Consider the following 23721-nt stretch of genomic DNA (forward strand, 5'->3'; position numbering starts at 1 on the left):
TATTTATTTATTAGGAATAAAGGTTTCAACTATTACTTATTAATTTATTAGCTTATATTTACATTAGAGATGCATTTTTTTTTTTTTTTTTATATCTTTAATTATTTACTAATAATAAATTAAGAATTGTGATTTGTAAATTAATTTTTTTTAAAACTTAATAGAATACTAGGTATAAGCATTTTAAACATAATATTTAATTATATATATATATTTTTAAAATTAGTTTCAAGTAATAAACTATTACAGCTCAACAATTAGAGAACAACTTAAGAATAGTAACATAGCATATTAATTTATAGATATTGAAATTAAATTTTGAATATGGAAAGTGACGTGAACATAATAATTTAAACAGTGATAAAATATAGATACCGATAACATATTTAGTTGTATATGATTTTAATGAGATAAAACAAATTTGGACTGAATCAGTTAATTATATTTATTATTATAAAATTTGATATACAATTATACATTAAATTATTTGATTATTATAAATTATAAGTACCAGCATGCATAATATTTTTATTTAGTGTTTAAGCAGGCAAGTTAATAAATTATCTTGAGTTGTAATTGGTTATTACCAACTTTACTACGAAAATTCACATTATTCTATGGTATATGATTCTGACTTAGGTTAAGTTTAATTTACATTAGGAACACTAATGTTTTATATAATATTACAATAATAATTAATATAATTTATGCAGTGTTTTTGGATAAAATAAATTCAGCATACTGTAATACTTATTAGTACCTAACAAAATACATTTTTAATACATATTTAAAACGAACTAACTATAAAATATTCTTAGAAAAAGAAATTAATATATCACTTATATTCAGAATCATTTTTTGTATGTAATTGAATTCAAATTTAACACATCTATTATTGTGACCTATTCAATGCAAGGACCACTCAAAACTTACTATATAGCAGTTATCTTTTCTGATTATCATTAATTTCAAAATTAAAATGTAAATACTAATTTTGAATTTTGAGTCTAGTTTCTTTAGGATTCTCTTAGATTAGTTGCAGCCTTATTCGCAAGTAAATAGATGCTATGCAGGAATACCTAAGATGGTTATAATAAAATTAAGCATTTTTATTATACAAGATTATACTTGTAATTTGCAACATTGAAAATAAAAATATAATAAGGACATAAAAAAATATAAGCAAAATATGAAAAAAAAACTTTAATACAATGTAATACACGTAATATAAACAATTTATTTATCATAATACATAAAATACTGTCATAGTTTAAAAAAGTAGTATTGATCAGTAAATGTTTATACAATTACAGTAATAGAAAGTAAAATAAATTACATTATAATCAATTATTTTTTGACACAAAATATTAGTATAACAGAAATTATTTGTTCGAGAATGATAAAATTAAGAGATCAGATGTATACAAATGTAAATATTCATAAATATTATAAACACTACAGTTTCAGTAAAATCAGAAAATACAATTTTAAATAAATTTATCACATAATGCGATGTGTATTCATAGATTGACATTTTAATTATTAAATGGGTAGAAGATAACTTTAAGAAAATAAAGATGTATTTATAAAAAATTATTGTAATATTTTAAACAAAGAACTATCAACCACCCATTTTAGTTATAAATAAAAACATACAAATTACATAAACAAAAAACATCTACATAAATTAAATTTAAGAATAAACTAAAATTATAAAGAAAAAATATTACTGAACATGAAACATAAAGTCAATAATATCAATAATATGCTTTTTTTTATTTTTAACACTTTTAACCGTGTTATACATACATAATGAATATATTTATTAAAGTTCATATTTTCTCAGTGTTTTATTAAGTCAGATTGAATTTTTTAAAATAAATAAATTTAGCAAATTAAAAAAACCATGAACTTTAGCTAATACAATATAAAAATAACAGTACAATCTCAAAAAAAAAAAAAAAAAAATAAATAAATAAACATATCATATTCAAAAAGCAGAGCTTGTATGTTTGTGTTAAAGATATGATATGATGAAATATACCAAATAGTTATAGTATATTAGTATCCAAAAGTTGTAGTTAGAATAATTATTGAATCAATAATCACATAGTGATTTATATTTTTTTTAATTTTCTAGTAAACAGAACAATTTAAATATGAAAATAAACAAAATGAGTAAAAAAAAAAAATTACGTTAATTAGAAGACATTCCTGTTTATCACAGATTATTATTTTTCTTATTAGTACAAGAATACACAATCCGTATAATGAATTTTATTAGACTGATATTACAAGATGCATGTCTCTTACGGAAATTTTTAAATTAATACAGTTTTTTATATTTAGGGAAATAAGTGTTTAGGGAATGTGGGTTGAATCACATTTATGTAAATGACACTATTTATTACAAATAGTAATAGTTTGAAAAATAATACTTAGAACTGCGCATTGAAGTAATTTTTGTCAACTAGTTAAAAATAACTAACTTTAACATAAATTCTAATCAACTTAGATAAAATATTAGATCTTGAAATGTTACTTAGCTAGAAGTTAGTGAGTGAAAATAATAACTTAAGTTAGAAGTTACTTTTTTTATAATTTAAATATCTGTTTCTTAAAATATTAAGTGTAACTTTAAATTAATAATTAGGTACTAAATATTTATAACTATAGCTTTGGATTAAACTATGTATTACAAAAAATATAGGGATTGATAAAAAATGTATATATTTTAACAAAATATAAGATATTAATTACTATTTAGTTGGCACATGGCAGTTTTACATTTTAAAGAACATTGAAATTTTTGTAATAAAAAAAAAAATACAATACTTAAATGAGTTAGATAATATTACTTTAAGCATTCATTTGGAGTTATCAAGTTAGGTAATTATTTTTAAAACAATTTTTTAACTTAACTTCAACTTTCTTATAAGATAGTGCTAAGCTTTGATAACACCATGTCTTGTATATAGGTTATAAAATAAAGTATAGAAACTGTATTCTACTTTTTCATATTTTTTAAAAACAATAAAAGTGCTCATGAAATAAAAATATAATCAGGTCAAGTATTCATAAACAAATCAGAAATTATTCAAAAAATGTTTGGTAGTTTATGTAAATTATCGAAACACTATGTCAATAATTAATAATATTGTAGCATAATTAATTAAATATATTAAGTTAATCGACATTTAATAAAAATAATTAGGTAACAATAGTTTATGCACTTTTATAGTATTTGCACTAACATACAAACTCTGTTTAAAAACATTGAAATTTGGCAAATATTGTTTTTATAATTGAAACATATTATATTTTATAAAAAAAAATGTATATTAAACTATATACAAATACAAAATAATGTAAAAAGCATAATATATTTTCTAAAATAATACTTGGTTAAAATACTAAAGATTAAGAATAAGATAAATAAGCTGCTAATAAATTTTTATTTGAAACTTAAGTAATAAATTTTGCTTCAAAAGAATATAACACGTATAAAATAAAACAAACAAATTAACAACAAAAAAAAAAAAAAAGAAAATATTAAGTTGTTATAATGTATTGATCATGGTAAATTGTGTAGACACTTAAGTATATGCTACTCTACCATCAATTTAGGGTGATATGTTATTTATAAATATTAATGAGTCACAAACAATGATATATTTTGTCAAAACAGTTTTGATAGATTGGCAATTATCCAAGTATTAAAGTAAACTATCAAGCATTTCTTTATTACAATATTACTATTGAGAAATTTCTTTAGCTAAATTTTTTTAATAATAATCAATATTGGGACTCAAAAAAACAAAAAAAAAAATGAGATCAGTATTCATATAAATAGGTTAGTCAATCGGTGTTGGATATTTTCTATGACTGTAAGATAAGTAGTTATCACAAAAAATAAATGTTTGATAGGTTACTTCAGATATAGATTACTAGAATAAATTAATATTTATTTTTACATGGATTTAAAAATTTGTGACAATTTAAGAAATAAATATCAAATATAGTTAACTATTTTTCTAATGGTTTGTTAGGGAACAAATAGCATATGACCATAATAATTTATTGGTAGATAGCATAACAATACAAGTGTCATTTTAAGTAGCATATAAGGACTAGTCGATACAGTAGAGAGCAAAAAATAATTAATATTTAATATTAAATCAAGAAACGATCACAGAAAAATTGAAATTAATTTAGCTGTAATATATATAAATAACATTTAGTTAAACTTCATTGCACTAAAATTATTTGTACCTAATTAAATAATTAAAAATGTTCAAACATTTTTAAATTATTCTATAATACATATATATATATATAATTATGTTACTTATCTGGTAGAATATAATTGTCCAAGCTTTGGGCTATATGAGCACATAACTGTTACCTATTTGTGTAAGTCTATATATTATCAGTATTGTAGTTACCTTTTTTGTTCTTGTAATTCGTTAGTACTTAGAGTTATACCTGGATAACTGGCGAAAGGTGCGGTTTCAATTTTTGGAGACACCTGAAATGAGAAATTTATTTAAATATTTAAATACAATTTTTCATGAGGAATTGTTATTATATAGTACAAACCTTAAATGTAGGATACAAGCCACTTTCTTTTGTTCTTAAATTTGTTCCTTTTGAATAACCATCCCAATGGTTACCGGCAACAGCAATTTCATCGCCAACTAGTAAATTCATTTCATGTGGTCCATTTGCCTTATGAGGTAATACAGCTACATGAAGTCTGCGTTTTTGACCACCATAATAATATATGTCGTCTAAAGATTTATACAGAGTTGACGCATCAGGATGAAGACTGTTCATTATTTCATAGGCTACTCGACATACCTGTAAATGACAGGAATATAATTTAAAATCAATTTAATAAATAATCTCTACTCTGTCTATTACCTGTGATGAAAAAGTACATACTAAGTAGTCACTAAGAGACAAAAAATGTATGTCAGTTATGATACCACTTAATGATTGATCAGAATAGCGTTTGCTGATTGATGCAGTTTTAGAAATATCTTCATCACCAACTATTTCATATTCAGGATACCTAGAGTATGTAAAAAGTAATTATGCAGATAATTATTTATATACACATTTTAGTGTTTTACACACTTGCGTTTAGCTTCAGAAAATAGTTTTGGTTCATCTGTAGCTAAATAAACTCTTTTTTTATCGACTTTATCAGTTAGTTCTTTATATTTATAATACTGTTCAACATGGACCATATATTCATCTAGTTTATGGAATGCAGCTTCAGTACCAACTTTGTCGGTTCTTCTAATGTGTACTCTATACAAAAATATTATGTATATAATAAAGACAACCACAGTAAACAAGTTTATAATAATAATTAACTTTAAAAAACATTAAAAATTAAATAAAGACTTACCCAACAATTGGTTTTTGGAACTTAACTTTTTTGGCATATTCATCTAGTTTATTACTTGTAGCTGGTTGTGGTCGGAGCATATACTTAAGAAATTGGCCTATCCACCAAACTACAGGATCTCCATGTAATACATTCAATCTGGGGGCTAAGTCTTCAGGTAATGCAAGAGGAAGAAAAGGAGGTCTTGGATTGATTGAATCAATTATAGGTAAAGTAATAACTTGAGTATTTTGATGACCTAAAATTTATGATATTAAGTTATCTTAAGTTAATAGATAATTCAATGATACAAATTCAATAATTGTAATTATTAATTACCTGGCCACCTGTTAGTTGTTTCTCCATTTGGTAAAAGACACGTATCACTCAATGGTAAGAATACATCTTGCCATCCTCCTTTGGAATACCTCCAACCTTTAGATCTCAAAATTAATGTTCTTTCTGTCGCATATGCAACGATAAAACAATAAACTACATGATGTAATTGACAACCATATCCACAACCCTGTAAACATAAAATAAATTATTTAGATTTTTAAAATAAAAAAAAATATGAAGAATTTAAAACAACAAACCTTATTTAGGTCGCAAACTAGTTTTCTTGCTTTGGCACAATCTGAAGGGTTTTGTAAATGTTTTAATCTTTTTTGAACTAAATTACTTAAATTTTCAGATTCATGTTGTCTCCATACAGCATGACCATCAACATCAGCTAAGCTTGTTATATCTTTTAATAAAGATCTATAGTGTTCACCAATAATATCTTTTATTTTTGAAATGTGTTCTACTCTAACACCATCACTTTCTTTGACTAATGATTGTAATTCAGAGTTAACATAATACCAAAGTTCATTAGTGTTTGAAAATATACGGCGACGTGAAAGTTCATATTCTTCAGATGGACCATTTAACCCACTTCCTTTAGAATTTTGGAAATAAGACAAAAGAATTTTCTTATTATCTATTCTTGGACTATAAAAAAAAAAAAACAAAAACTGGAGGTTAATTTTTGATAATAGTATATTGAATCTGAAAAAAAAATAGTTAAAGTATAACAATTATATTAAATCATATGCTGTAAAATATTATTACAACTATTGGCAACAGTTCAAATGAAATTTAAACATACTTATTAAAATATAGAAAACAAAAATAAAATAGTTTCAATATTGCTTATTAAATTTAAGATTTAAAACGTTTGTTATATATTATAAAAATAATTAATACTTGTAATTCAAATCCAATACTAAAGCATTGAGCTCAGCATTGCTTTTATGTAATTTTTCAAGTTCTCGAAGAGCTCTGGCCAGTCTTTGAGATGAGTCTGTATCGGTTGAATCTTGTTGTCTAACAAGCTTAACAGTCACCAAAAGAAATGCTATCCATGAAAATGCTAAAAACGCCAAAATGCGCAGCCATCCCTGCTGTCTCATGTTTTAATAATTATTGATCCTGTAAAATATTTAATAAAAACGAACTAAGAATTAAAACTAACTATTGATAGTATACAGTAATAAACATGTAAGTTTATAACAATCATTTAAATAAAATGAAAAAAAAAAAGGTTTATAAATATTAAAACAAATAAACAAATTTTAAGTGTTTAAATGGTATGTACTCAATGGTTTTATTAAACTGGTCATTAATATTTTGGTGAAATTTATATTATGGATAGTTAAAATAATTCTAACTATCCATAGTAAAAAAAAAATCTAGAAATCTTTTATACCAACTAAATATATATACGTAAATGAGATATAGTTATTTATATTAAGCAAGGTGGGTATAATCAAAATTGTCTTTAATTATATATCATTGTAGACATATTTTTCTAATTGCGTTATTATTGAGCTTACTGAGGATAATATTATTAAATAAATAATAAATTATTTTGATACAAAAAAAATATTATAGGTATAAGTGCCTACATATTTATTCATAGATATTAGCTAGGATTTAACAATAGAAGTATTTTACAAATTTTGTATTTAAGTACTTAAGTGTTAATAATTAGGAAAAAGGTTAAGAATTCACAAATAATCAAAACTATATGAATAGATAAAAAAAAAAAAAATATGAAAGAAATACAACTTCACTTTACTAATAATATTAATCAGTCATGCAATGGATTTCTGATTAACAATAATCAATAATTTATACTTCACTGTTAAATGATATAATTTATTCAAATATTAATTAAAGACATGTCTACTATTATTAATTCATACCCAAATAAGCTAAATATGGAACATAATATACAATATAATAATTTTAAAATATGCACGGAAACTTTAATGTTACTGTCTTACGGGTAGTCGGACTATCACCGTTCGTGCCCCTACGAACACAAATCATAGGTTCACTTGTTGCCTACAGAAGAGTGAAAAGAAATTTTCGTTTATTTTACCTGGACGATCATCACCATGTAGGCAAACTGGAGATGTCACACGACCGTCGTCCGCTTAGCTGTTGAAAAGTCGTCATTGGAGGACTCGAGTAAACAGAGACTTGGATCGGATCAGACTCTCGCGAGTCTTAACGATAAATTTATACTTGAATTATAAATCGTTTTTCGCCAGCGGACGACGTTCGGAAGACCGGCGTTCGGGTCACTGCAATTCCAACTAGCCAGTAGTGACTAGTGACTTTTTTTTTATTTATTATGTATTATCTCGGGGGCGCGCGTGCGTTATCAGTTTCTTGTGTTATCACCCTCGCTAAGTGTTGCCGTAGTAGATAAAGGAGGAAGAAAATTAGAAAACGGAGCCGAACTATCGTCTGACGGTAGAAAAGTCGATGATTGTACAATGTACATTTATAAAATAATTATATTATAAGATATATTATCGGCGTTCAGCATTGGCCGCCCGCGTCTGCCGTTCTTTTAATTTTTTATACCCCGACGGGCGATTGTGGCGACCGGCAATAATCTTATAATATAAAATTAAAATATAAATTTAAATCTGTTATCTGTAGCCTGTAGGACTTGTCATTCAGACGAAAATACTTATTGGCTACCTACCATTAATAAATATCAATTATCAATTACTACTTACCTATTTATGCGGTTATGTTGTTGTCGTCGTCGTTATTTTGTCGCAAAGCGAAATAAATTTCATTCGATACGTAGACATAATATCATATTATGTGCAGTCTTGCGGGACGTTAAACGATAATAATAATATTAATAAATAATATAACAATATTGCTGCAGTGCATTGTTGTAATGATGTGTACACATGTAGTATGAACTACGAAAACGAGTTTAATAATTGACTCGCTAAGGACGTCATCATGGTCGATCGTCTCTGCGTCGGTTCGTCCATTTAATACTACATAATATTATTATTATATTATTCATTCGCGCTACTACCGCGACCGTAATTGACGAGGCGGTCGGGCGCGGAGGTAATTATATTATAATATAATAATAGTAATAATAACAACGACGCACCGTTGAAATCAAACGAAATAAAAACCCCACAAAAGTACAATGGCACCGGATGCGTTCGTAAAAAACCGTATCGCGATCGTCGAATATATTAAAATATCAAAATATGTGTATTGCGTACCTACTCTCACGCGTTTATAATTTCCTAGTTCCTTCCGACTGTTTTTGTAGTTCAGCATCGTAATTATAGAGCTTGTGGGTAACAGATAGGGAAAGGTGCGTGAGGAAACATGAGTACATGATGCGATGCGATACAATTTTTCAAATAGGATATCTCAAAAATTTGTTTCACTTGTACCTACTTGAGTGTTAGATAATTTTATTATCCCGTCGTATTCACATTTACAATTTATAATAATTTTTGCGACTCAAGTCACTATCGCTATAGTATTATTATTTATTCTTGACATAATTCATTCACTTTATTATTTTTTTTACATTTATAGCTAGGTATTGGGTTTATCGTACCTACAATCAAATGATAATAAAATTATAAATAATTTATGTACCTATTGGTAATATGACTAGTATGGCGATATTATTTTATTTGGTTATAGGTACTCAAATATACAATATAGGTATACCATAAATACAACGATTAAGGGGAATAGGGTTTGACACTTATACCTCCCCATTCCATCGTGGGTATGCCACTGATATCTATATGGCGGAAATCTATCTATACTATGCGTGACCGTGCCGTTGTCCTCAAACCAATTGCGTTTATATCTATATGAGAATAACACCAATCATCTCTATAGGTGTATAAATTATTAGATGATGTCATTATTTATTGTTCTGGTTGTATTGTCTCATGTCCGAAATACAGATGTAGATTCCAAAATAATATAAAATATTAATTATTATTGTATTGTACGTGTGCACTGGTTACAGCCCGTTAAAACTATTTGGGAGAAAAATCGGTTTTTAAAATAATGATTTCGTTAACTGATATTTTGTTATACCGGGTATGTAAATCGACTCTCAGTGGTTTTTTCCTGTTTGTAAAAATATTCGAATGGGTCCAATGTCGAGACCACCTCAAGGTTATGTATAATATATGAATCACATGTGGTTATCATTATAATAATATAATTGTCATTATTAGAGGTCGAATTTATACTCTCTTAAAATCTTTTAAATATGATGTTTTAAATACTTCAAAGTGCAAAATATTATTTTAATATTCTGTAAAAAAGAATAATTATTCAAATTATTCAATATTTTTAATTTAGTTAATTTTGTTTACAATAACAATTAATTGGTGCATAAATTGTACATAACAATAATATGTAATATTATTATTATTTAATAATTTTTTTCGAAAAAATATTTGCAAAAATAAAAACATTGTTATTCTCATAGTAATGTATTAAAATTTTCTAATCCTTGAAGTATGTTTTTATGAAAAATAAAATGTTTTTTACGAGTCGTAAGTATAATATTATATTTTCATTTAACTGCAAACACTAGAAATAAACATGTAAAATCATAAAAATCCGACCTCTAGGTACATTATACTATGATAAAAAATAAACTTTGCTACATTGTATACTCAGATATTAGGAGGTAGGTACATACTACATAGGCCTGGTGGAATATGAGTGTAAAGTTATATTCTGTTGATCACGGAATCTCATTGATTACAGTTTTCTCAACTATGAATTAATCACCTTTAAATTGAATTTTCAAGATAAATTATTTAAGAATCATATTAAATCTTTAGATTTAATGTAGATTATAATTCAGTTATACGATTTCTTGGATTTTTACGATGACACATTAATAATCTCAATTTAATACCTACCGGCTACCATGTTTTTTATAACATTTTATTCTACTATTGTACGTACTGTGTATTTTTGAGTATGACTTGATATTATATAAAACAGTTATTTTCAAATTGAAATAAAATTAATTGAACAGATTTAGAGAAAGTTCATAAGTTATATAGGTTTCTTATCAAATATTTATTATCCTTGTAATTATTATGAATTTGTTATAGTAGTTTTAAATTTTAGTTCTTTCAGGAATAATAAGCGGCTAAGGACAAATTAAAACTTTTTAGTAAAACTACTCCACCTAAAGATTGATTGATTCATCTAGGTTTCCTTATTCATAAATAGGGACCAGATTAATATGCAAATGTATATATGTATTGGAAATTGGAATTAGGTAATGGAAATCTAATGAGAATAATTGTCTCCGATTTAGATCATTCTTATTAAAATAATACTAGTTTAATTGTATTTTGCATATTTCAACGATTTTACCTATTAAATGTATATTGAATTCATATTAGTAGTTGTATAGTGTATATTATTATCTATACTATATATTATATTTATTTTTTGTCGAATTTTCACGTTCATAGTCACAATATAATATCAATAAAATTACTACCGGTTGTTATTGCCAAAGATAAGACGACATATTTATTACTTATATGCAATAAATGTATAAAATATATTAATATAGATTAATTTTTGTTTTAATTTTTTATTAATATGGGCTAATATTTTTTACATTGAAGATAAAGAATGTAAAATGACGAAGAAGACAAAATACTTTTTATACCCTTTTTTAATATTTAATTAATTAATACTTATTTTTTACATAATTTTAAATGAAATATTTTCGATTCAATTTTTAGAAGCATATTTTAAGAATTTTTATGAATATAAATCCGGTTCCCAGTTATAAATTATATTGTCTTAAGTAATGATTAACGATGTTTATATATTATTTTATAATTTATGACATAAGTAAAAGCCGATAAGAATTTATACCTATAAATAAATAGATAAATATGATAGTTAATCGAAAAATTCATAAATAACTTCAAGCATTATCCTTCAAAAAATATATACAAACGAGTAAATATAATACGTATGTGTCATAATATTATGTTAAAAAAACATGGCAGACAATGTTTTAAATATTTGCTGATGCGAAATAAACAATATAAACGTAAAACGTAATTCGCAACTACCTATATGTTAACCGTTTTTAATTAAAAAAAATGTAGGTACGATCTGTTTAATTTGATACAAAATACAATACGAGTATAAGTCAAGATTGCCAAGTATATTATAAAGACAAAATATGGTAATATAATTTTGACGAAAACAATAAGCCAATAATGACACTTTATTTTTACACTACTAGACAAGTATATAGTTTATCTTAACAACATTTTTGTTTCAGATATCTTTGATGACTATCATTTGCCAGATTTTGAATCAGAAGATTTGATTGTTTTAAATTAAAACTAATTTCTATCCTTTGTATTAAACGTACTTAATTTTATGCATAATTTATACTATATAGGTAAGTAATGTTGACAATACTCATGTTAAAAAATATTATTGTTTTGGTTGAATTTAGCAAACATTTCTAATGGAATATAATAGGATCTTTGAAAAACATTAGTTAATTTTTGTCTTTTTAAGTATTTTAATGTATACATATTATATATTTATTTAAAAAAATTTTACACCATGAAAAAAAATAACACATTCAAGTATTAATTGACATTACTTGCTGGTTAGCTAGTCTTTCGTACTTCATCCTTTTTATTTTTGCTATCTGTAATTGTTGCTGTTTCGATTTTCGAAATGACCTAAAACATACAGTTTTATTAAAATTTATATGGTATAATATGTAAAAAATGGATAAATAATGAATAATGATTTACACATGTATCTATATAATTACTTTATATGTAGGATAAAGTCCTACTAATCCCGTTCTTAAATTTTGGCCTTTTGAATAACCGTTCCAATGATTACTATCCACAAAGATTTGATCTCCTACTTGTAAATCTATTTTGTATAGTTTATTAGCCTTATGGGATAATACCGCTTCGTTTAACCTATGATCTTGACCATAAAAATAATATATATCATCTAATGATGTGTACTGAGCTGATGCATCGGGATGAAGACTGTTCATTATTTCATAAGCTATTCGACACATCTATAAATTATAAAAGAGTTTAATTCAAATTGATATAAAGTAGTTAAATTATGGTAACTTGGATACTTTTTAATTAAATAGTCATAGGTACCTGTGACGAGAAAGTACAAACTAAGTGGTCGCTAAGTGATAAAAAATGTATGTCAACAATTCTACCATTTAAAACTTTTTTAAAGTTTTGATTTTTCATGGTCGCTGTTTTAGATATGTCTTCGGAACCAACTATTTCGTATTCGGGATAACTAAAAAATTTAACGTATAAATGTAGAATACAGTGTTCGCGGACAATGGATATGCTATTTAAATATTATTTATTTAATTTACATATTTGCGTTTGGCTTCATCAAACAATGTTGGCTCATTTGTAGCTAAATAAATTCTTTTCTGATTAACTTTACCACTCAGCTTTTTTCGTTTATAATAATCTTCAACGTGAACCATGTATTCATCTAGCGTGTGTATACTAGTTTCACTGATGAGTTTGTCTGTTCTCCTTATGTGCAATCTAAACACATACGGTTTACACATACTTAAATTTTAGGTAATCTATTTAACGCGTAAAACACAATATATTTTAATATTTTCTCTATCATTAATTTTTTTTTTAAATGAATTACTTTTTTAACTATAAAAATATGTGTTATGTATAATTCTTTATTGCATAATAGGAGTACAGTAGAACCTCGATTATCCGAGTTAATTGAGACCGTACTTTTTCGGTTATGTGAAAGTTTGAATATTGGAAATTATATATATTTATATACGTATAAACGTATAATGTACATGTGTTTATCAATATTTATAGTTATAAATATTACCAAAAATTAAACAAGTTTTATTATTGTATATAATTGTTATTATGATAATTATTTATTATTATATTTAAATTTTAAAAACAATTACATCTTTTAAAAATATATAAGAATATATATTTGGTATATATTTATGGTAAATCCATCGCATCTCGATTTTCTACAAAACGTTCATGCATCTATTATATTATGTATGTTATAAAAGTAACCCTCCACTAATCATAAGGTCACTAAAGTGACCAGTTTACTTTATTTGTCTTTGTGTTACTCAATAATAGATAAAGATTTGTACTTTATCATGATAAATCTACATTATCAAATATATTATTATTTGTTTTTAACAAGGTTCTAAAATTAGAAATTATATAAAATGAAAAATAATTTCATTTGATAAATATTTTTGATGATATAAAATTTTATTGTGACTAAGTGCTTTTGACATTATATTGGCAACATTGATGTAATTTTTTAGTTCGAAAATAATAGTTACACTGTTCGAAAACTACTTGGGAATCTATAAATAATATTCGATATAGTTTTAAAAAAAATATTCTTGAACACTCTTGTATTTATATTGATTATAGTTATGAGGTCATTTACGACCTTCCATGCTGCCTGTTATATATTGTATTATGGCATATTTGTCCGTATAGCGTTGACGCTGATTAAACGATTATTATTATTTATTATTTTGTTTGACGTAAATATTTTTATTATTATTTAAATATTTTTAACTTTAAAAAATAGAAAAATTAATTGAAAAAGATATTGAAAATCTTATTTATAATATTCTTGATGAAATTGATGATGAATTTAGTGATGAAATAAATTATGATGAGTTGTTTATATCTTTGATTAACCATGTAAGGATATTTCTTTATATTTATACAATATACATATATATTTTAATACGATGTATCTAATTAAATATGTATTTTAATACGATGACGAACCAAATTCTGTTCATTATTTACTCCCAAATAGTCAACCCGATAAATCAAATGAAGTTTTCACTTGTCGACTTATTACCGCGAGAATAGTTCGCTACCAATTGAAATAGCTAACGATTTCACAATTGAACTTTTTAGCAAGTACAATATTGAAAATATTTGAGTTGAAAATAATCCCGAGATAATAGCAGATAATAATTTATCGTCATTATCAGCTGCTAGTTCTAACATTTGTGTGTCTAAAAACGTCTCTAAAAAAAAAAAAAAATTGAAAGCAATACTTACATATTTTAAATACATGATTCTCGTTCTAAAAATATATTTCTAATCTTAAAGAAAAGCTCAAAATAGTTTAGAAATAGAGTAATTTTGTGACAAACTTTGAACACATAAAATTCATTAAATCTGGTTGTCTAGCAAATTACATTTTAAACTTAACTTTTTAGAACAAACTAGAATTTTTCATGCGCAACAAAATTCTATGAAAAGTGTCAATATTAATAAAACTGATGACGAACAATAATTAGATTTTGTAATAATAGTATTGATAGTTCACATCCTAAATTTAAGGAGCTACTGGTCATAAAAAAACATAAATAAATTCATATAAATACATAAACACATGAGTGGCGTTGATATGATGCATTCGATAATTAGTTGTTAAAAAATTAGTATAAGAACTAAAAAATGGTTTATGAAATGCTTTATCATTACCCAACTGGACATGAAATTAGTAAGCTCGTGGTTGATTTGTAAAAAATTTCATGGGAATAAATAAATTTTGGCAAAATTCAAAACGGAAGTTGCTGTTAGTTTTTGTCAACAATATAAAAAATCAACAAGAGGAAGGCAAGCTTTTTTAGAAAATAAAAATAAAACCAACTGTTTATGTACCAAACTTTGAAGTACGAGTGTACGATTGAATGGACAATATAATTGGTCTTGCTGAAGTATAGAAAGACGTCAATGCAAAAAACTAGAATGAAGTGACAAGACATATACTCAATATGAAAAATATAAGGTTTATTTATGCAAAAAAATAGAAAAGCCATGATTCAAAATGCCCCATACAACTTAACTTATTGCTATAATATAAAACTATAAGTAAAAACATTACAATTATTTGTCAAAGCAAAAATTTTTATTTGTATATTTCAGTATTTATTATTATTCTATAAAGAAAAGAGTAAAATGTATGTAATTATTTAAAAAATTAAAATTAGTGTTTTATATTTAAAAGTATTAAAGTATTCTTTGTATAAAATATGTATCTATGAATACACGGAAGTTCATAATTATTGATCTCAATAACAATATTGCCAATGTGCTTGCAAATTTTGATAATAGATGATTTTTTTTTAGATGAAATCCTTGTAAAATTTCACATACGTTAGAATTTTTTTACGGAAATCTAACTTATCATGCAGTGAAGATGACTTTTGAAGCAATTTATTTATAAAATAAATAAATTAAGATATTAATAAAATCGATATTATATTTTAACGTTCGGATAAGGCAATTGTAATTCGGATAATAGTGGGTTTGTATAACGAAGGTTTGGATAATCGATGTTCTACTGTACTTAAATGCATACAAATAAAATTTAGGATGAGTAATTTATGAGTTATGAGTATTTACAATTTAGAAGTTTAGAGTGGTGTAAAAATGTTGGTTCACTACTTAACTAATAAATAGTTTGTCTAGAATTTTTTTTTTTTGTATAGATTAAAATACTCTGAAAAATATTCTGCTTAGTAATATGAAATTATAAATGCATATTGTATAAAAAAGTAAACAATTAAACATTTTTAACAGTAAATATGTTAACGATATAATTTTTCTCTAATCAAATGTTTTAACATCTAAAAATATGTAAATGTTTTCAAAACATTAGTATTTTATCTTGAAATTATGAGTGTCTTACGTTAAAATTTAGCGTTTAATGGATTATCCAGTATTATAAGCATTTTAACGCGTACATTATATATTGTATTAAAAATAAATATTTGTTTAGTTAATAAGGTAGTGTTTTGTCTGTTATGTACATTTAAAAGTAAAAAAATTTTATTTTAAATTAGTCTTAGTATTTTGTTTAAGCATTTGTATTTACTCTATCTGTATACTTATATAATATTATTAGATAATTATTATACAGAAAAGTGAGTTGGCAAAAATACTATACTATATTAGCTTCAAACTTACATTAAGATTAAACAGCATTATTTTAATATTTAAATTTCGTTTACAGAATCACAAGTCAACAAAAAATGTTGTATTCAATGTTGATATTTTAGTTGTGGATCTTTTTTTTTTTATTATAATGTAATTGTAGATATGAAGCATAATACTTAATGTTATTGGTAATAATGTAACATTTATTCGGTGAGAACAATTATGTTTATGTAGTTAGTATATTAAATTATGAGTTAAAATAATAATACATGTATATACAATATGTCAACTAGGTATTTAAATGTCTAAAAATATTAAGTTACTGTATTTTTTAATGTATTTCATACATATAATATTTTATTTTATTATTATCTTTACTAATGAATGATACATATTTTTTTAAGACTTATTTTGTAGATTTATACCTGCCAAAAAGTTTAGGGTGTTTCTTTATACATAGTACAATATTAGAAATTAATAAAAAAAATACTTGTTTTTAATATTAGTGGCATTATTAAAACGTTACCCAACGATCGGTTTTTGGAATTTGAGTTTTTTTTGCGTAATAATTTAAAATATAATTAGTTGATTCTTGCAGTCGGAGCAAGTATTTAAGAATCTGACCTATCCACCATACAATAGGATCTCCATGCAAGACAGTTAACCGCTCAGCCAAGTCATTAGGTATCACTTGTGGCAAGAAATAAGGTTTTGGGTGAATTAAATCAATTGGGGGTAAATGAATTATTTGAGAGTTTTGATGGCCTGTATTGAATATACATATTATTATATAAAATAATTGGAAAATTAATTTTATAAAATTACTTATTGAAGATTAATTTAAGTTACCTGGCCATTCAACAACTGATACATTTTTTAACAAAGTATTCGAGTCACTCAATGGAAGGAAAACATCTTGCCATGCTTCACCATATGTCCAATTTTTATAGTCTAGAACTAGCATTCTTTGAGTATTGTATGCGACGATAAGACAATATACGACATGGTGTAATTGACAATTGAACCCACAATTCTGCAACATTATAATTTATGATATTTATATTATTAATATTGGTTTTATAATATATTACAGACAAATGCCTATAGTAAGATATCATTACTATTATTACTGAAAGCTTTGTAAAAATCTATTATTACTAATAACGATAATATATAGTTGAATAATTATTTAGGCATACGATACACTACAACATCCCAATATTTTTAAAATATTGTTTTTGCAATACTAAAAATATCTAAATACAGGTACCTAATTATTGAAATATTTTATGCTTAATATTTTTTATTTGTAGATTTGTTGCTATAACAAAATATTAAATAGAATTATTTTATTTGGCATTAAACAGTTAAATTAAAGAAACAACTTTTTTGTTAAACAGTGGGTAAACGCTAATTGTGACACTCAATATTTTTACGTAGCGCTCTAAAATTTGAATTCTGTTTTTAGTTGGTTTTGGTTGTTATGACATAACAATACACATTTTTATTGCCTTTGAATTTCTTAACTTACATAGATGCGCGCATATACATTAAATCTCTTTTTTTTTTTTTAATGAAAACTACCTATTTTAACTACTTATTTTATTTGCCTAATATTTTTAATGAACTTTGGTACTTCAACTAACTTTCTAATTTAAAAATTGACCAATTAACAGAAATCCACAAAAAAATTTGCAAAGTGCACACAATTTTCAGGTTTTTGACTGTAATTCTAAAAATAATTATTCTAGGATTAATTTATTTACCCCTATTTTTTAAGATACTATTTACACGTTATTATAATTTTAACTACCATATAATTTTCACTTTAATTTGTGTATAAATTTTAACTTAAAGAAGAAAAAACGAGTATTATAACTATAAAAATTCATTAAAAATTTAGGTGAAAAAAATAAGTGGTTAAATAGGTGATTGTCATTAAAAAAAGAGTTTTACTGTGTACGCGCGTGTTTAAGTAAGTTGAAAAAATTCAAAGACTATAAAAATGTAAATTTTTATGTTATAACAATCAACTAAAAAACAGAATTTAAATTGCAGGGATCTACGCAAAGATATTAAGTGTTCTCAACATTAAAGTTTACACTGCACTGTATATATAGGTGCTATAAGATACTGAAAAAAATTACTTATTGATCTTTCAAAATTCTGTGATTAATTTATTCCAGATTAAACAATATATTTTGAAAAGAAACGTAGATTTTGTTTTTAATATTTGTTTTATTTTTGTTTGCGTTTATGGTAAAAAAATCCCAATATCATTATTGTATAAATTTGTTTTGTAATATATAACTATGAAAAATATTAAACCTAAAAATTTGGTAGTAAAATGTATTTTGTATTCAATTTATTTCATAGAGTATAGTTTATATTATGTAGATATTTGCTGTTTTTATTTCAAATATGCATTAAATAATTTCGACCAGACTATCCGAGACAGAATAATACTGTCGCTACAAACCTTTTTAAATGTACAAACTAGCTGTCTTGCTGTGAATAAATTGGGCGGGTTTTGTATTTTTTTAAATCTGTTTTGAACTAAATTACTTAAACTTTCAGATTCTTGTTGTCTCCACGTCGAATAGTTGTCGACTTCAGCCAAACCGGAAACGTCTTTTAATAAAGATCGATAGTGTTCGCCGGCCATATTTTTAATTTCATGAAGACGTTCTACATTTTTTATTGATTTATTTAATGATTCTAATCCAGAATTGATATAGTACCAAAATTCTTTGGTGTTTGAAAAAATACGACGTCGTAGAACTTCGTAGTCTTTTGATGGGGTGATTGGTTCAATGTCCTTCAATTCCTGTAGGTTTACAGATTGATTTATTTATTATATTATTTAAAGCCCTCATTACTCTGAAATACTCAATTATTTTATTTATTTAAAATCAATTTTTCTTCAATTAAAATAAATGTGTTTTTTAAATAGAAATTTATCTTTTTGTTATCTTTATAAAATGAAACAGTGCATTTCCTTAAACAGTGTAGAATTAACTATATAATAACTATATAGATTTGTGCAGATTAGTGTGAGAAAATATGTTATACCTTTCGTTGATGACAAGTTTTAATCAAGTATGTTGCCGGTTTTCTATTTATTTAACACTATTATGAAAATTTATTATATTTAAAACGAATAAATTGAAAAAAAAAGAATCAAAAGTTTATTTACATAATAGTTAATATAATATTATAATATTATGAGTAATTCAAGACAACGAGTGTTTCATTTCGTTAAAAATATCACCCTGTGTATATTTTATGTTAAGTACCTACTTTTTTACTTTGCTGGATTCTTATTCTAAAACAAAAATACAAACAATTTTTATAATTTCTATCATCAATCCTAATATTTATATACTCAGAGCTCTGAAGATATTGTTTTGTCATTAATGCTCATTTAAAAATGTTTTTTTTTTTTAAATTGTAAAAATGTTCATATTTTATGGATATATGTAGACGTAAGGCATCTTAGAATTAGATTAATTATATTATTATACGAGGGTAATATGATAAATATTATAATGATTTCATAAATTAATTAACACTAACAAATCATACTGTTGTGAAGAATAAAAGCCTTTGAAAATATAAGCGCATATATTCAATGAGTAGGTATCATTACAATATGTAATGTAGTGTACTATAACTGTAATACTGTAATAGCTAAATATAAATAGGTATAATGGAAAATTCAAACAATTGAAAATCTTAATAAAATCTTCAAGACTCACGTATTTAGAATATTAGTATATTATTGCAGTAAAAATGTAATATTACTTTTCATTCAAGATGGCCAATTCAGCATTTAATTTGTCATTGGCCAACTTCAGATTTTCTAGTGTCTGTAAATATTTGGTTAGTCTTCGGTTATTAATTTGAAATTGGCAGTCATCTTGGTTGTATTTAAAAATTAGAACTATAAATAATATTAATACAAATGCGACAAATCCAAGTATGTTCATGGACCACTTTATCCTCATTATCCTGGAAGTACACGGTTTCTGTTTAAATAAAAAAACCGCTCAGGGTTTCTGGATTACGTGTATTATAAGCATTCTTTTTAAATAAATAAAGCAATTTACAATATATCAAGTTTAAAATAATAAGTAAATTTGCGTGAAATAACAATAAGTATTGAATGACTTCAGTTAAAGTATTGTATGTACAATAATTAATCACGGTTGTTAAAAACAGTAATCATAAAGTCATGAAATATACTTCTGTTTTTATGAGATATATTAAATATATGTGAAACCCGACTTTTGCTTGAACAAAAAGTTTACATTCATAACCATTTGAATTGGTAGTATATTCGTCTTATTTTAAAATCAATTATTTAACTTTTAATAACAAATTCACATAAATAATATCAATATGTAAACATCCGAAAAATGTTTAAATTGAACTTTTAGATGTATGTTAGTTGTGCTTAACAAAATGTAATACTTACTTATTTAAAATATAAAAAACGTACACAAAGTATATTTATATATATATATATATATATATATATATATAAGTACTTAAACTCGTAAACGAAATAAAAAATCGTTAAGAAACTACATTACAAAATGTATTGGTCGCGTATACGTTTTTTATGATTATAGCAATATTATTAAAAAAAACCTTTGAATATAATATTAATTTATTGCCAATTGAACGAAGGCATACATGGTTCTGTGTATTGGTAAGTAATAACAATGCCAATGTTGATATAACGTGATTCTATGTACTATTATATATATTATCTATAAACAGTGCAGTATAATAATTATCACTTACAAGCTTATTTATAATATTATGCATGCATATTTTTGGTTAAACAATGACAGGTCCGTACAATAACAATTACACTGCACGCGTAAACATGATTTTACAAAATTATATTATATTTAGGCACCATGTACAATGTACATGAAATAATAATAATTTATATTTTATAATGTACAGCGTGCATCACGGTGATCCGACACATTAAAATATGATATAAAGGTATAGTTGTCATATCTTCCTGATACATATTATATATATTTGTTTATTTATGTGAATTGAGTAGAGGTGGTACCTAGATAGGTACGCTGTGCACATAATTTTATGATTTATATTTTTAGATCGCGTACAGTGCGATTTGTTTGTTTTGTTGATGTACATAATATGATATTATAATGGATATTATTACAATATGCACGTGGCGCTGTATATACACTATTAATTAATGATGTGGTTAATACTTCATTGTGGCAGAGTATTATGTTATAACATAGAGAATTTAACGAAATACTCGTTCAATGACCTAAATAATATAAAATTGTTTGCGAAAAGAACATAGGTAATTGTATAGCCCGATATTCTTCGAGGTTAGATTTACTAGTTAATGATCAGTGATCACACAATAATGAGTATTGAATTGCAAGTCTATCTCGCAATTTAAAACACTTTCCCTTCCCTCTTCACGCACAGATAGTCTAAAAGTTTTAAATTCAAAAAATGGAGCGAAAATATGGTATAAGCACTGTATGTTTATTTACCTAAATACGTTCATATATAATACTATGTTGGCTTATGTTTAATTACAGCTTCTATTTTTGATAGCCAATAATAACACAAAGTGTGTACCTACTTAGTTCAAAATTAGAAGTGTGCTGTACGGATTTGAGAATAGTATGTAATTGTATTATAGTGAATAATGGTTATAAATATAGGTAAACCCAAATACTCGTATTAGGCAAAATAAAATTCATCCGTTCGGATTAAAACAAAAATAATACTGGGTATGATGGATATGTTTTCCTGGAAGAAAGTCTAAGCTAGTAGGATAATGAAAGGTTTTGGATTAATTCATTTTTAAATCAAATAATTTTCATGTAATATAAGTATCTATAAATTATTTTATATTTCCTAAGTATATTTTTTAAGTTTTTGTTGATGGTAAATTGGAAAAAGGAGGGTTATGAGAGATTTATATGTTATGTTATTATATGATATCACATTTTATTTACACACAATTTATAAGATTGTATCCATGCAATAGCAGTGTGGTTTTTTTTTTATTTTGAATGTATTTTAAATTTTTTAACAATTATTTAATTTTTTAAATATTTTATAGGTATTTGCGTTTGTGAAAAAATTGGTTTTGCTATTAATTAGTACCTAATTATTACGTATACTGTAGATAAAGTCTTTATCTATATAAAGTCAAAATTAACCATAAAATACCAGCAATAGAGCTACAATACGTTACAACGAATCTAGAGATGGTTTGAAAATGGTGCAATAAAATATAGTGTATTTAATTAAATTTTTTTTTCCACCTGATTTTAGTTAAATTTAATTAGTGTTGTGAAAGAAATTGGAAGAATTTTAATCATGATTATTATTCTAGTTAATTGAAAATTAAAATTATACATCTTAGTTTGTAAATGATGTCCTAACTTCATCAACATATTATGTTATATACATTTAAACCACCTCTAGGCACATCAACATAAAAGTTTGATTTTAGAATAAATTATACTCTAAAATTAATGATATAACTATATATGTTCTTATTTTTAAAATTTTTTCATTACGTGGACTTAATTTAATCACAATTGATCTTATCCGAACTAAATATGAATGCGAATACGGTAAAATATAATTGGTTTCTATTTACAATATGTGGTGGGTCTATGTATCAGTTATCAGTATTATATAATATAGAAATGTTTACCCCGCAATTGGTTTTTAGAAATTTATTGATAAGCTAAATTCGTTAAATACATTGTTAGTGGATGGTTGCGGCTGAAACTTATACTTGAGGAACTGGCATATCTATCATACAACGGGGTAATTGTGTAAGACGTTTATTCGTCTAGCTAAGTCCTCAGGCAGTTTAACTGGAATATAAGAGGATGAAAACGTTTGGCAGCGAATACC

The 23721-nt window shown here is 24.8% G+C and overlaps 2 protein-coding genes across 3 annotated transcripts; both read right to left on the reverse strand.

The window, feature by feature from the left end:
• Window positions 1–4284: 4284 nt before the first annotated feature.
• Window positions 4285–8709, reverse strand: LOC112599663 (alpha-(1,6)-fucosyltransferase). 2 transcript variants are annotated; one of them, XM_025346665.1, is made up of 9 exons: window positions 8473–8709; window positions 6644–6868; window positions 5992–6388; window positions 5735–5921; window positions 5417–5654; window positions 5140–5316; window positions 4924–5074; window positions 4600–4860; window positions 4285–4528 (listed from the first exon to the last, which is right to left on the reverse strand). In XM_025346665.1, the coding sequence occupies exons 2-9, from the start codon at window positions 6847–6849 to the stop codon at window positions 4442–4444; spliced, it is 1704 nt and encodes a 567-aa protein (XP_025202450.1). In that variant the 5' UTR covers window positions 6850–6868; window positions 8473–8709; the 3' UTR covers window positions 4285–4441. The 2 variants fall into 2 exon arrangements, with proteins under 2 accessions (XP_025202450.1, XP_025202449.1); XM_025346664.1 differs by lacking the exon at window positions 8473–8709 and adding an exon at window positions 7824–8078.
• Window positions 8710–12414: 3705 nt separating this feature from the next.
• On the reverse strand, window positions 12415–20786 carry LOC112599781 (alpha-(1,6)-fucosyltransferase-like). Its single transcript, XM_025346842.1, is given in 10 exon segments — window positions 12415–12489; window positions 12585–12845; window positions 12937–13087; window positions 13174–13350; window positions 17306–17337; window positions 17339–17544; window positions 17629–17812; window positions 19259–19606; window positions 20080–20104; window positions 20584–20786. Coding segments are annotated over 10 exon segments (1662 nt in total).
• Between the last annotated feature and the right edge of the window lie 2935 nt (window positions 20787–23721).

This window comes from Melanaphis sacchari, unplaced genomic scaffold (genome assembly GCF_002803265.2).
Source record: "Melanaphis sacchari strain LSU unplaced genomic scaffold, SCAv2.0 Contig54_pilon_pilon, whole genome shotgun sequence".
Taxonomy (NCBI): Eukaryota; Metazoa; Arthropoda; class Insecta; order Hemiptera; family Aphididae; genus Melanaphis; species Melanaphis sacchari.

Bases quoted from the DNA above. Each gene is read 5' to 3' on its own strand.
- LOC112599663 (XM_025346665.1), bottom strand. From the start codon at position 6,849: ATGAGACAGCAGGGATGGCTGCGCATTTTGGCGTTTTTAGCATTTTCA. The intron at 5,075-5,139 runs GTGTGTAAAACA...TACATACTCTAG, and splicing joins TTTTCTGAAGCTAAACGCAA to GTATCCTGAATATGAAATAG. The intron at 4,861-4,923 runs GTAATAGACAGA...TGTCATTTACAG, and splicing joins TATGTACTTTTTCATCACAG to GTATGTCGAGTAGCCTATGA.